Genomic DNA, 15650 nt, shown 5'->3' with positions numbered 1-15650 from the left:
CGCAATCTTTGCCTTTTGGGGGCAAGCGCTCAACCAACCGAGCTACCCAGGCACGACTCATGCCCCGTCCGAGTCTCGGTCTGGCACACAGTTTTAATCAGCCACTAAGTTTTCTGTCAACTCAACCCAACACAGAGTGAAAAGTTCATTCTTGGAACATCTCCCAGACTGTGGCTAAGCCATGTCTCCACAGTATCCTTTCTTCCAGGAGTGCTACTTCTACAAGTTTCGCAGGAGAGCTTCTGTGAAGTTTGGAAGGTACTGGCAGAAGCGAAGCTGTGAGGAAGTGGCGGGTGTCGTGCTTGGGTAGCTCAGACGATAGAGCACTTGCCCGCGAAAAGCAAAGGTCCCTAGTTCGAGTCTCGGTCCGCACACAGTTCTTTTACCAGGAAGCTTCATATCAGCGCACACTCCGGTGCGTAGTGAAAAGTTAGTTCTGGATATAGTTCTTGGACAAGTCTCCGTGGAAGTGTCGTTCGTTCAAGCTTAGAAATAATTGCAGAAAGTTCCTTGGTGGGGGGGGGGGGAGGGGAGGTGGAGGGGGGGGGGCATCTTTGCATTTCTGCCAGGGGCGTAGTATCGTCTCGATACAGCTCTGCGCCTCACACGCATTGTTTATTCAGGACCTCGTACCGTCTGAAATATTCATTTCAGAGCGTTGATTCCTGATCTCAAAATATTCAGCTTATCATCCTCCGCCGCCCGTATGACTTTAACTCCATACATTTAGAACACTCCAGATGATAGACGACAGGAAGACTATGATATCTGTGAAAGTCTGGCGTGCAGTTGGAGTGGTAGCTACACGATCATCCTTCGACGTTTCGGCCGTAACGCGGACTTGCATCTTGTGTTGCAGTGGTGCGGCAGGACTACGAGGTGCAGGTGTACCGCGCGCATGCGCTGCTGGGCAACACGGCGGTGCTGCGCTGCGTCATCCCGCCCTTCGTCCGGGACGACGTCTCCGTCTCCTCCTGGTTCCGGGACGACACCATCATCCTGCCGGGATCTCACGAAGCAGGTGAGTGCGATTTCTTCCTCATGAGGAGGTAGCGAGCGGGACTGCGGAGATCTACAACAGTGGTGCTGTTGTTTACAAGTTTTAGGTAAAAATGTGTTTGAGGCGTCGCTGTAAAGAGTTCCTATACTAATTTGAAGTACACAGTAAAACTGAGAAATGCTGCCTCTGGGGACTTCGAGACAAAGAAAAGTTTACTAATTTCATGTGGAATAGGGCCGCAGTCTTTTTGTAATTATTACACCCGGCAGTTCCCTCCTAAAGCACTCAAAAACATCATTTATTGCCGATTGCAGTTTCGATTATTTCGTACAGTCAAGCAAAAATTACAGCGCAAATAGCCACACAGGCATTAATACGGTCACTACTCCAGACGAGTAGGAACGACGTCCAGGTGACACAATTTATTTTTTAATTTAACATCTTTACCGAGAGACGTACATAACTTGCGTACTCGCTTGAAGTCCGGAATAGCCTCTGTATTTATAGCACTGCGGATAGCTGCATACACTCCAGCACGTCTGCCAAGAAGACCGTGCTTGCATGCATCTCCGAACAACATAACCTGCTCTATGCCACCCGATGCCAAATGAAGGCTGCAACCTTACACAGCTGTCATCCAATGCATCTTTTAACACTCACATCCTCTCTATACTTTCCCTGCTCGTAGACATCCCGCATCCTTTTCGCTATAACATCATTTCCAATAATTCCTTACGCAATGTCACCAGCAGCAACCACCACATACTTCACACAATGAAAAGACTGTACAACACAATGACCTTGCTATAAACATCAACTATATTAAACCCTTAAATTAAACTTTATTAATTGTTAAATTTATTTAATCTAAAGGCTAAAGAGCCGCAATTTGGCCGTTGTTAGGTCACTTCCCTTAGCGAGTATGTAAATAACTGTTAAATATAAAATAACAGTTTTCATATGTGACTTTTCCTAAAAATTAGGAGTACTTGAAATCATAAACGTAATAAAAATAATTATAGGGGTAACTACCGTGCTCAGTAACGTAGGATGTGATGCATTGTCTGTTCTCTACAGCCGGCCGGAGTGGCCACGCGGTTAAGGGCGCTTCAGTCTGGAACCGCGCGACCGCTACGGTCGCAGGTTCGAATCCTGCCTCGGGCATGGATGTGTGTGATGTCCTTAGGTTAGTTAGGTTTAGGTAATTCTAAGTTCTAGGGGACTGATGACCTCAGATGTTAAGTCCCATAGTGCTCAGAGCCATTTGAACTATTTTTGTCTCTCTACAATACTGATCAAAGGGTATATCTCATTCCCCCCTGTACGTGAAAATTCCTTGCAATTTCCTTATAGTATGGTGACAAAGTATTGTTTGCAGATGACGTAGTGTTGTCTATCGTAGATGCTTGGACACTAGGTACATGGCTAGGAAACTTGAAGAATGTAAGAAGTGGGGCCTCGAAACAAATTCGGCAAAGAAAGAGTGTTTAGTTGCCGGATCTGATGAACAAGATTTGGACGGGAACATTAAGGCTTGCCAAGAACGTAAGTACCATGAATCTTTGTTTGATAACCACTCGAGGGTAATAAGAATAAACAGCACTCAGTGAACTGTGGACGTAATCGGCGTACAATAACTAAATGGTGCATGGTAAAGCAACATCAAAGGAAACGAATATTTTCTAGATTATTGAGGGACTTACCGCACAGCCTGGAAGCACAGAACGTCAGCGAAAAACAAGAGGAAATTTAGAAAACAATTTGTCGTATCGTTTATTTTTCAGTCGCAGTTTCACCCAGGAAAAATGAAATTTTTACTTGTATTTACTTCAAAGATACATACAACAGCGTAGAAAATTGTTTCATGCCAATTTCTCATTACAGTTGTTACGGGGCTCCTGAAATGAAAATAGTGTTGGCATGATAGAAATCAGCAAGCAACTATGTGTCTATAAACCTTTCCACAGTAACTGTATCTCGTTTACGTTACACCCAACATCAAGCTAATTTCTTCTTCATGACAATGTAATGGCGAAGGAGCACCACTGTACAAACCTCGACACACGGGAGAAATTCAAAGCTGCCTTTATTGCATCATCTATATTAGAACATAGACGATTTCTGAACATATGGTTCCATTATTACATGTATACACCAGACTGGATATTTTAAATAGGTAAGTCGGAAATCAGAACATTGTAGCAAAAAAAGTAAAGTCGTATGGCAATCGTCAATAGGGCTACCTCGAAGCGCAAGTTTCGCTGCCTAATTCTGAAGTTTTTTACTTTTCATCGTACACAGTGGCACCTTTCCTTCACGGAGCGTGAGAGTTGTGTGTTCAAATGCATCTGAAAAATATAGATGACTGTAATGAGTGTGTTTAGTGTGGTGTCATGTTTGTTTGTGCTGGACATACACCGCCCACCTTAACGTCTCCATCTGATGAATCACCATCAACAGTATCACATGCCGTCAATTCATGAGACACTGCGGAGAGGTTTGAAAATAATTCCAGGACACTGGATCAGTAACTTTACGCCACGACCTCTACTTCCCTTTACTGGAAATGCAAAGAGAAAGGAGCTAACAGCACGTGGCGTTGTACCATTGGGATTACCCATACAAGAGGTCTGACCATGCCCAATGCTGCTCAACTGCAGTTATTTTGTAGTAATACTATAGCGACATGCAGGCAGGCCTGCAAACGGTTGATGGTTGGTTGGTACGGTGACTAGCAGCTGAAACGTATCGTGGGTAAATAGGCGGAAAATCCACTACTCTTCGATTACACGATTGACGAGTAATCATTGGAAACGGTCCCAAATATTCAGTATCTAAGAGTATGCATCAAAAGCAATCTAAATTGAAACGATCACATAAAATTATCAGTAAGGTCAGGATATACCAGATAAATTTTTGAATGTAATTTGTCCACGGAAGTTTTAGCTTACTAAACAGCGGGGCGACCGCTTCTTGAATACTCTTAGACAGTCGTGGACCCTTATTAGGTACGATTATTAAAGAAATTAGAGCAGATCCAATGAAGAGCAGTGCAAATAATCAAATGTTAGTTCCTTAATCACGAGAGCGTCACTGAGACGCCATTGGCAGGCGTTACGGAAAGGCGTTTTGTCTCATGTAAGGTTTTACTGCTACCTCTCTTGGCAAAAGCACATCCCGAGAAGTATCAAGCAACATATTAATTCCTACCACAGGCATCTTGCAAAATGAACACGACGATAAAATGTGAGAAACGCCCCATCCGTCAAAAAATTTCCGAGACTGACATTATTCCTGGCGTATAAGCGGAGTGACTACGGTGTTAGCTTGAACTAAAACGTAAACAACAGATGTGCATTCGACCAGTCAGTTGTGAAAATTACTGTTAAGTATCGAAGGTGCGTCCGTAGTGGGTCAATGTTGTTGTGTCACAAATCGCAACGGAGCAACGAATTGAACATCTTTAAATCAAGCGTTCAGGGCATTTTCCAGAGTTTTTTGAAGAATGGAGAGGTGTGTAGAAAGTTTGTCCTTGACAGCTTGACTCCTGAACAAAAACAAAGTGGTGTTGACGCCTGTCGTGACGTGACTGAAATGCAAAACGCGGACGATTCTTTTCTAGAAAAAATCAAACTTGACTCTTCAACAAAAACAAAGTGGTGTTGACGCCTTACGTGACTTGACGAAATGCAAAACACGGACGATTCTTTTCTGGAAAAAATCATTGGTGTTATCAATACAAACCTACCGGAACGAAGTGCAGTAATTCACATGACGATATAGCCGAAATTAGAGCCAACGTGATTGTCGAGACCAGAAACATCCCGAAGAAAAACATTTCTGACAGTTTCACATGGTCGTATGAACGTGCTGTGCGCTGTGCTCAAATGTGGAGAAACTATGTAGAGCACCTCAAGCATTAAAACCATTCTCGTAACTTCTCTCTCTCTCTTTTCTATTAATGCAGTCTTGAAAATTTTTGAGCCGAGGGGGCTATATACCTGATGCAGAACTTGTCTACAGACGTTCTTCCCGCGCACTGTTCGCAACTGGAACGGGATATGAGGGAGGGTGATAGTTGTACCCAAATACTTATGCGCCTCAAAGCGTAAGGAAGCTTACAGAACGCAGACGTCGATTATTTGCAAATGTTTCTTAGTCACGAAGATCGTCATGCATTTCGAAGTATACAGTAGTACATGGCCCAATATTGTCAGTAGAATATCTCAACTCAATACGTGTAGTATGGACTGCCGTAGAAGTTCTTGTAATTGAGCTTATATTTATTTGTTACTTTACTGTCGAGGTTGTACCTTCACTGGATTCACCAGCCCGGTTACTTAGAGCAGGGTATGAAAATATTATTCGCAACAATTAGGCTGTATTGGAACGCCAAGCAGGTGATGGTGAAGGGGGATGAGTAATGCGTCACGTAGCAAGAATAGGAAGCAGGTGTTCGAGCAGAGTCAGAAAGACGCTGCTCACTCAACTTGTAAGATAGGTGAGGCACACTAGTCTTCCACGGGAGACGTATTTACAACTACATTGACGGAAAAAAAATCACAACACCGAAAATTGTTGATGTAGAATAATGAAATTTCGGAAACGTATTTGTCTAGGTAACACTGGAAGACAGCGGGTTATTATAAGCGCGAGATAAACCATTGCAAATGTGAATTGCTGGTATGTTAATAACCACTGTAAACGCCATAATGCTTTCTGTTGTATAGGTGCCAGATGTCAGTTTGTGAGTTGGAGCACCATTCCCGATGCACTTGGTCGGTCAATACAGTACGGTTAGTGCTGTTTGTGGAAGAAGCTGGAGTTGTCACCCGATGATGTTCCGTATGTGCTTGACTGGAGACAGATCTGGATCTGGTAACTGAGCAGGTCAAGGCAACATCTCGACTCTCTGTAGAGCATGTTGAGTTAAGATAACGCTATGTGGGCGAGTGTCATCCTGTTGGAAAACACCCTGTGGGATGCAGTTCATGAGTGGCAGCACAGCAGGTCGAATCACCAGATTGACTACTGATTTGCAGTCTGGGTGTGTGGGATAACTACTTGAGTGCCTCCTGCAGTCATGTGACATCGCACCCTCGAACTCGACCCTCAGTTGTTCTCCTTCTAATCAACACACTGCCGTCACTGGCACCGACGCAGAACCAGCTTTCATCCGGAGAGACAACAGACCTCCACTCTGCCCTCCAACGAGCTCTCGCTTGACACCAATGAAGTCGCAAATGGCGGTGGTTTGGGGTCAGTGGTACGCACGCTACGGGTCGTCTGGCTCGGAACTGTCCTTCACGCAACCGATTTGTAACAGTTCGTTGAGTCACTTGTGGCTAGTTTGCAGGAAAAGGCTGCTGTGTTAAGGGCGTTTGCCTATGCGAACGACCTTCTTGTCCTGGTGTAGAAGGCGAATAGAGGAACTAGTAAAGGCAGCTACGACATTATGAAAGGACTGGTGACACAGGTCAAAATTGGCAGTTGCACCTTCCAAGTCAAGTTACGAGGTGCATTCAAGTTCTAAGGCCTCCGATTTTTTTTCTAATTAACTACTCACCCCGAAATCGATGAAACTGGCGTTACTTCTCGACGTAATTGCCCTGCAGACGTACACATTTTTCACAACGCTGACGCCATGATTCCATGGCAGCGGCGAAGGCTTCTTTAGGAGTCTGTTTTGACCACTGGAAAATCGCTGAGGCAATAGCAGCACGACTGGTGAATGTGCGGCCACGGAGAGTGTCTTCCATTGTTGGAAAAAGCCAAAAGTCACTAGGAGGCAGGTCAGGTGAGTAGGGAGCATGAGGAATCACTTCAAAGTTGTTATCACGATGAAACTGTTGCGTAACGTTAGCTGGATGTGCGGGTGCGTTGTCTTGGTGAAACAGCACACGTGCAGCCCTTCCCGGACGTTTTTGTTGCAGTGCAGGAAGGAATTTGTGCTTCAAAACATTTTCGTAGGATGCACCTGTTACCGTAGTGCCCTTTGGAACGCAATGGGTAAGGATTACGCCCTCGCTGTCCCAGAACATGGACACCATCATTTTTTCAGCACTGGCGGTTACCAGAAATTTTTTTGGTGGCAGTGAATCTGTGTGCTTCCATTGAGCTGACTGGCGCTTTGTTTCTGGATTGAAAAATGGCATCCACGTCTCATCCATTGTCACAGCCGACGAAAAGAAGTTCAACAGTCATTCGGCGATCCCCCAAAACAATTCTCTCCACTTTCTCGATCATGTCGTCAGACCGGCTTGTGCGAGCCCGAGGTTGTTTCAGTTTCTTGTCACACGATGTTCTGCCTTCATTAAACTGTCGTACCCACGAACGCACTTTCGACACATCCACAACTCCATCACCACATGTCTCCTTCAACTGTCGATGAATTTCAATTGGTTTCACACCACGCAAATTCAGAAAACGAATGATTGCACGCTGTTCAAGTAAGGAAAACGTCGCCATTTTAAGTATTTAAAACAGTTCTCATTCTCGCCGCTGGCGGTAATATTCCATCTGCCGTATGGTGCTGCCATCTCTGGGACGTATTGACAATGAACGCGGCCTCATTTTAAAACAATGCACATGTTTCTATCTCTTTCCAGTCCGGAGAAAAAAAATCGGTGGCAACTTGAATGCACCTCGTATATTATTTTTAACGGTAAAATTATACGAGAGCCAATTAGTAAAATTAAGTATGACATAATCAGATGTCAAACGTTTGCAAAATACCTGGGTATCCACCTCGACCAGAGGATGACCTTCGACAGACAATCGAGCAAGTAAGTAACAAAACTATTGCTTTGTATAATAAACTTATAAGTGTAGGTCACAGGAGGTCTCCTCTTCCTCCAAATGTTATTAATATCTGCCATCTTCTTACATCGATCATGGGGTATGGGGCGAGTGTCTGGGCCCACAGGCTGAGGCTCGTCTGGCTGTGTTTGCCAGTCAGGCGAATTCAAAGAAATATAGTAGTACAACCAACTGGGACCTTTGGCACTACACCAACAGATGTCTCGGCAGCTATAATCGGCTTATGCCCAGTTGGCTTAATTAAAAGGCAAAGGGCTGCCACATGTTTGCTGAGTAAGCCCGACTTCATTAAACCAGCAAATATCATGGGAAGGAATTTTCAGAATTCTATAGAAATGAAACTGCTTTTTATGAATAAATGCAGTCAGAATGGGGATTGTTCACAACAGCACGAAGGGTTTACAGCTTCTTGCCGTACGTCAAAGAGTGAATCAAATTAAAACTTCTTAAGCCCAATAAATCCCTGGTGAACTTCCGGAAGGGACACGGTCCCTACCCGGTGTACTTGCCCGGATAGCAGGGTCTCTGAATTACTTATATTGTTAAATATTAGTACTGTGTAGTTACAAAAGGTCTTTTTGTATTCTAGGTATCAGATCATTAACGTAACAGGTGTAAAAAAACTGTGGTGCCAACTGCTGATCAAATTGTTGCTGCAGATGCAGTACAATTCGCCATAGCCATACACCGAAAACCACGGCCTTCCCTCCCGGAAGTACTAGGTCACCGTCCGGAGCCCAGCCTTCTTGCGACAGTACATTCTCGTGATCGCCGCTGCCAGTAATCATGTACCGTGTATACATTCCTGCCAAGTGTTTCTGCAATAAAGCAGATGGAACATTCAGCTTCTAGTAGCCGTATTACACGACCTCGTTCAAACCTGGTGAGGTGTTGGTAATGGTGTATTTTTAGCCTGAAAGGCATTCTTGACTAACATCAATTCACCACGTCCAGTCACAGAGGCAACGAACGCTCACGACCGGCACGGAGAGTATTGAAAGCAAACCTGATTTGCATCCTCATACTGACATTACTTGCGCAGCTCTTATGAGCAGGCTCGAAAATTGAGTACACATCATCTTTCAGGTATAGAAACACGCCTATCAACTTTCGTTTATGTCACACAACTTCTTGGTGTAGCAATTTTCTTTCCGTCACTAAATGTAGGGCGAGTAGTCACTGCAAGAGGGTTTGATGGCGAAAAAATCGGGAAGTACTCTGCATTTTAAATTGTTACTGGATTGTAAGGCGTACCCAGGAGCAGATATAGACTCAGATCACAATATAGTAGTGATGAAGAGTACACTGAAGTTCAAGACATTAGTCAGGAAGAATCAATACGCAAAGAAGTGGGATACGGAAGTACTAAGGAATGACGAGATACGTTTGAAGTTCTCTAACGCTATAGATACAGCAATAAGGAATAGCGCAGTAGGCAGTACAGTTGAAGAGGAATGGACATCTCTAAAAAGGGCCATCACAGAAGTTGGGAAGAAAAACATAGGTACAAAGAAGGTAGCTGCGAAGAAACCATGGGTAACAGAAGAAATACTTCAGTTGATTGATGAAAGGAGGAAGTACAAACATGTTTCGGGAAAATCAGGAATACAGAAATACAAGTCGCTGAGAAATGAAATAAATAGGAAGTGCAGGGAAGGTAAGACGAAATGGCTGCAGGAAAAATGTGAAGACATCGAAAAAGATATGATTGTCGGAAGAACAGACTCAGCATACAGGAAAGTCAAAACAACCTTTGGTGACATTAAAATCAACGGTGGTAACATTAAGAGTGCAACGGGAATTCCACTGTTAAATGGAGAGGAGAGAGCAGATAGGTGGAAAGAATACATTGAAAGCCTCTATGAGGGTGAAGATTTGTCTGATGTGATAGAAGAAGAAACAGGAGTCGATTTAGAAGAGATAGGGGATCCAGTATTAGAATCGGAATTTAAAAGAGCTTTGGAGGAGTTACGGTCAAATATGGCAGAAGGGATAGATAACATTCAATCAGAATTTCTAAAATCATTGGAGGAAGTGGCAACAAAACGACTATTCACGTTGGTATGTAGAATATATGAGTCTGGCGACATACCATCTAACTTTCGGAAAAGCATCATCCACACAATTCCGAAGACGGCAAGAGCTGACAAGTGCGAGAATTATCGCACAATCAGCTTAACAGCTCATGCATCGAAGCTGCTTACAAGAATAATATACAGAAGAATGGAAAAGAAAATTGAGAATGCGATAGGTGACGATCAGTTTGGCTTTAGGAAAAGTAAAGGGACGAGAGAGGCAATTCTGACGTTACGGCTAATAATGGAAGCAAGGCTAAAGAAAAATCAAGACACCTTCATAGTATTTGTCGACCTGGAAAAAGCGTTCGACAATATAAAATGGTGCAAGCTGTTCGAGATTTTGAAAAAAGTAGGGGTAAGCTATAGGGAAAGACGGGTCATATACAATATGTACAACAACCAAGAGGGAATAATAAGAGTGGACGATCAAGAACGAAGTGCTCGTATTAAGAAGGGTGTAAGACAAGGCTGTAGCCTTTCGCCCCTACTCTTCAATCTGTACATCGAGGAAGCAATGATGGAAATAAAAGGAAGGTTCAGGAGTGTAATTAAAATACAAGGTGAAAGTACATCAATGATACGATTCGCTGATGACATTGCTATCCTGAGTGAAAGTGAAGAAGGATTAAATGATCTGCTGAACGGAATGAACAGTCTAATGAGTACACAGTATGGTTTGAGAGTAAATAGAAGAAAGTCGAAGGTAATGAGAAGCAGTAGAAATGAGAACAGCGAGGAACTTAACATCAGGATTGATTGTCACGAAGTCAATGAAGTTAAGTAATTCTGCTACCTAGGCAGTAAAATCACCAATGACGGACGGAGCAAGGAGGACATCAAAAGCAGACTCGCTATGGCAAAAAAGGCATTTCTAGCCAAGAGAAGTCTACTAATATCAAATACCGGCCTTAATTTGAGGAACAAATTTCTGAGGATGTACGTCTGGAGTACAGCATTGTATGGTAGTGAAACATGGACTGTGGGAAAACCGGAACAGAAGAGAATCGAAGCATTTGAGATGTGGTGCTATAGACGAATGTTGAAAATTAGGTGGACTGATAAGGTAAGGAATGAGGAGGTTCTACGCAGAATCGGAGAGGAAAGGAATATGTGGAAGACACTGATAAGGAGAAGGGACAGGATGATAGGACATATGCTAAGACGTGAGGGAATGACTTCCATGGTACTAGAGGGAGCTGTAGAGGGCAAAAACTGTAGAGCAAGACAGAGATTGGAATACGCCAAGCAAATAATTGAGGACGTAGGTTGCAAGTGCTACTCTGAGATGGAGAGGTTAACACAGGAAAGGAATCCGTGGCGGGCCGCGTCAAACCAGTCAGTTGACTGATGACCAATGTATGTACGTATATCATTGGCTTTTGAAGATTCCCTGCTAGAGTTGATGCCTTCATACTTAGGGCTGGCAGACTCTCTGTAATATTCAAAATGGTTAAAATGGCTCTGAGCACTATGGGACTTAACTAAGGAGGTCATCAGTCCCCTAGAACTTAGAACTACTTAAACCTAACTAACCTAAGGACATCACACACATCCATGCCCGAGGCAGGATTCGAGTCTGTGACCGTAGCGGACGCGCGGTTCCAAACTGTAGCGCCTAGAACCGCTCAGCCACTCCTGCTGGCTCTCTGTAATATTGTTTGGTGAGAAAGTCCGTATCCTTATAGAATTCAGTTACAATCTTGTTGGTAACAGATGACACTGAACAGGTAACTGAGGTATAGTACACGGTGTTTGTGTACGGCGCAAGAGCTCTGTCATCTTGGCGCGGGAAAGCAGGCTCTGGTCGCCAGGGATGGTGTGCAAATTAGAGGCGGCCTCCATGGAAATCCATGAAAATTACTGTGTAATTTAGCGCTGCTTGTTGGTGCGCCAGTAGCACACATCGCTGCATTCTGGTGTGTCAGTAGAAAACAGCTGTTCACAACCTCACACTGATAATGCCTTACATCAAAAATTAATCGTAATACTCTCAGTCTCGCTACAGCACAACATAGAGCTTATTAGCAGCAGTTTCGGGAAAGATATTGTAGCGTTGTCTGAGCAAGCGTTCACCTCAACCAGTTTCTTATTTAAAAACCAGTATTTTGAACAACAAAATGGTGCCACCACGAGAAGTGACCTGTCACTGGTGGCTGTGACGAAACAGGCCTCCTGGAATATAAACCTAACTAGAAATGAAAGTGAAAGGAACCACGATGCATACCCTCTGATCTACATCTATATCTATATGGATGCTCGAAAAATCACATTTAAGTGCCTGGTAGAGGTATCATCAAACCACCTTCACAATTCTCTATTATTCCAATCTCGTATAGCGCGTGGAAAGAATTTACACCTATATTTTTCTGTACGAGCTCTGATTTCCCTTATTTTATCGTGGTGATCGTTTCTCCCTATGTAGGTCAGTGAGAACAAAATACTTTCGCATTCGGAGGAGAAAGTTGGTGACAGGAATTTCGTGAGAAGGTTCCATCGGAACGAAAAATTCCTTTCCTTTAATGATGTCCATCCCAAATCCTGTATTATTTCTGTGACACTCTCTCCCATATTTTGCGATAATACAAAATGTGCTGCCCTTCTTCGAACTTTTTCGATGTACTCCATCAGACCCATCTGGTAAGGATCCCACACCGCGCAGCAGTATTCTAAAAGAGGACGGACAAGCGTACTGTAGACAGTCTTCTTGGTAGATGTTACATTTTCTAATTGTCCTACCAATAAAACGCAGTCTTTGGTTAGCCTTCCCCACAACATTTTCTAGGTGTTCCTTCCAATTTAAATTGTTCGTAATTGTAATACCTCGGTATTTAGTTGAATTTACGGGTCTGAGATTAGACTGATTCATCGTGTAGCCGAAGTTTAACGAATTCCTTTAAGCACTCATGTGGATGATCTCGCACTTTTCGTTATTTAAGGTCAACTGCCAATTTTCACACCATTCACATATCTTTTCTAAATGCTTTTGCAATTTGTTTCGATCTTCTAATGGCATTATTATTCAATAAACGACAGCGTCATTTGCATACAACCGAAGACGGCTGCCCAGATTGTATCCCAAATCGTTTATATAGGTAAGGAACAGCAAAGCGCCTATAACACTACCTTGGGGAACGCCTGGAATCGCTTCTGTTTTACTCGATGACTTTCCGTCAATTACTACGAACTGTGACCTCTCTGTCAGCAAATCGCAAATCCAGTCACATAATTGAGACGATAGTCCATAAGCACGCAATTTTACTACGAGCCACTTGTGTGGTACAGTTCAAAAGCCTTCCGGAAATCCAGGAATACGAAATCGATCTGAACTCCCTTGTCAATAGCACTCAGAACTTCATGTGAAAAAAGAGCTAGTTGTGTTTCACAGAAACGATGTTTTCTAAACCCATGTTGACTGTATCTCAATAGACCGTTTTCTTCGAGGTAATTCATTACGTTCGAACACAATATATGTTCTAAATTCCTGCTCCATATCGACGTTAACGATGTGGGCCTGTAATTTATTGGATTACTCCTACTGCCTTTCTTGAATATTGGTATGACCTGTGCAGTTTTCCAGTCTCTGGGTACGGATCTTTCGTCGAACGAATGGTTGTATATGATTGTTAGGTATGGAGCTAATGCATCAGCATACTCCGAAAGGAACTTAATTGGTATACAGTCTGGCCCAGAAGATTTGCTTTTATTAAGTTATTTAAGTTGCTTCACTACTCCGAGTATATTTACTAACTGAAAGAAACCAAGAATATTTAATTTTTCCCGGGATTAACTGAATATTACGCTCACACCCACAGGCAAGGCTCATAAAACGTGAGGAGTATTCACACGGTTGTCAAAATAAAAAAAAAAAAATCCCCTAAAAATATTTCACCCAACGCACCAGACAAACCGCGATGGGTTATTGTTTGCTAATGTAATGGCGATTCTGCATAACGCGCGTGTTTGAGCCTCACAGGAAAATAATGCACACAGCACAGCAACAAGAAAACTTGCAAATGCAGGTAAACACAAATAGCACAAATAAACACGCATAAGCGATTAAAAAGCGAATGAAAAGTTAGAGTGTGAATAACTTTGGTCTCTTTAGAAATGACTATTTACAGTAAAAAGGAGAGTGTCTGAAGGTAAAGGGTTTGCAGAATTATAGCTTTTACAGTAAAAAATGGTTTCATCCTTGTAGCAACTGTTAATTATACTTTTGATTGTTATTGTAAAGGAAAAATGCAGTCCCGTATGATAATTTGAAGTTAACTAAAATCAGTGACAATGAGAAATTACCATTACTTTTGCAAAAAATCGTAACAGCATTATTTAAATAAATAGTTGGCAAGAGCTTGTAATGTCTCTTGCAGCGGTCTCTCCGCGATATTTTCAGAAATTTTATAAATTATATAACTCAGTACATATCTCGAAATATCTCTTCTTATCTTACTGATTCCTAAACTTTAATATACGATGATTATCAATGCAAAGTAGTTTCAAGCCCTATTATTCCTTGGAGCGTCCATTTACTCCATGGAATAGCTTCTCTGCTATCTGTTTTCTGTTATGAAAAGAATGAAGGGGTGCTTGCCGATTAGCGGGGAAAGAGGAAGATGTATATGTATGTATTGTTGAGCTAGTCGCCATCTTGATGAGATTCTGTATGAGAAGGAATTTAATACATGAACTAAACAAAAGTAAGTGTGTTCACGTATTATTTAACTGATTATTATTGACAGTGTTTGCTTACTACGCTGTGTTGCACGGGATGAGTGGGGAACGTCTGATTTACACTGGACGAACCTCCCGTTTTGTATGCTCAAGATATCCAGTTTATTACTTCAAATAAATAGGCCAGATCTCCAGTCTTCCCCATGTGATCACAGAAAGTTAATCATTATTACAACTGTTTTTAGGAGATCGACTGACAATTTTCGTCGCACCGAGACTTCGAAATTGCTTCACTGCCTTATGGAATTTAAGTTAAGCTTAATTTAATCAGGATAGAACAGTATTGAACTGTGCGAATGTGATAAGCCTGAATTGTGAACGAAAATTCCCTTAATATACGCATGTTTTTTACTATCCTGATCAGTGAAGCTAAATCAGGCCGGTGTGAGAGAGGTTTTTGAATTTTAGATCCCACAAAAAATATTAAATTTTTTTACAAGGGAAGAGGAATGGGAAGAACACAGGTGATTTAGGAAACCTGCGGTTAATCACAGGCGGGAATGAGAATAGTCCTGGCAATTGGTCCTGTCACGGTCGCCAAATTTAATATTTTTTGTGGGATCTAAAATTTAAAAACCTCTCTCACACTGGCCTGATTTAGCTTCACTGATCAGGATGGTAAAAAACATGCGTATATTAAGGGAATTTTCGTTCACAAAGCAGGCTTATCACATTCACACAGTTCAATACTGTTCTATCCTGATTAAATTGAGCTTAACTTAAATTCCATAAGGCAGTGAAGCAATTTCGAAGTCTCGGTGCGACGAAAATTGTCAGTCGATCTCCTAAAAACAGTTGTAATAATGATTAACTTTTGGTGATCACATGGGGAAGACCGGAGATCTGCTGGTAAGACGGTGTTAGCCTATTTATTTGAAGTAATAAACTGGATATCTTGAGCATACAAAACGGGAGGTTCGTCCAGTGTAAATCAGACGTTCCCCACTCATCCCGTGCAACACAGCGTAGTAAGCAAACACTGTCAATAATAATCAGTTAAATAATACGTGAACACACTTACT

At 42.5% G+C, this 15650-nt stretch overlaps 1 protein-coding gene across 1 annotated transcript in view; it reads left to right on the top strand.

The window, feature by feature from the left end:
• Nucleotides 1-740: 740 nt before the first annotated feature.
• Nucleotides 741-15650, top strand: part of LOC124780155 (Down syndrome cell adhesion molecule-like protein Dscam2) — a 436971-nt gene continuing 422061 nt past the window's right edge. Inside the window, exons 1-2 of the mRNA XM_047253760.1 lie at nucleotides 741-783; nucleotides 860-1021. Of these exons, the coding sequence (XP_047109716.1) occupies nucleotides 741-783; nucleotides 860-1021 (205 nt within the window). The remainder of the gene's footprint in view (nucleotides 784-859; nucleotides 1022-15650) is intronic.

This window comes from Schistocerca piceifrons, chromosome 1 (genome assembly GCF_021461385.2).
Source record: "Schistocerca piceifrons isolate TAMUIC-IGC-003096 chromosome 1, iqSchPice1.1, whole genome shotgun sequence".
Taxonomy (NCBI): domain Eukaryota; kingdom Metazoa; phylum Arthropoda; class Insecta; order Orthoptera; family Acrididae; genus Schistocerca; species Schistocerca piceifrons.
This window is presented reverse-complemented; position numbering and strand designations above follow the sequence as displayed.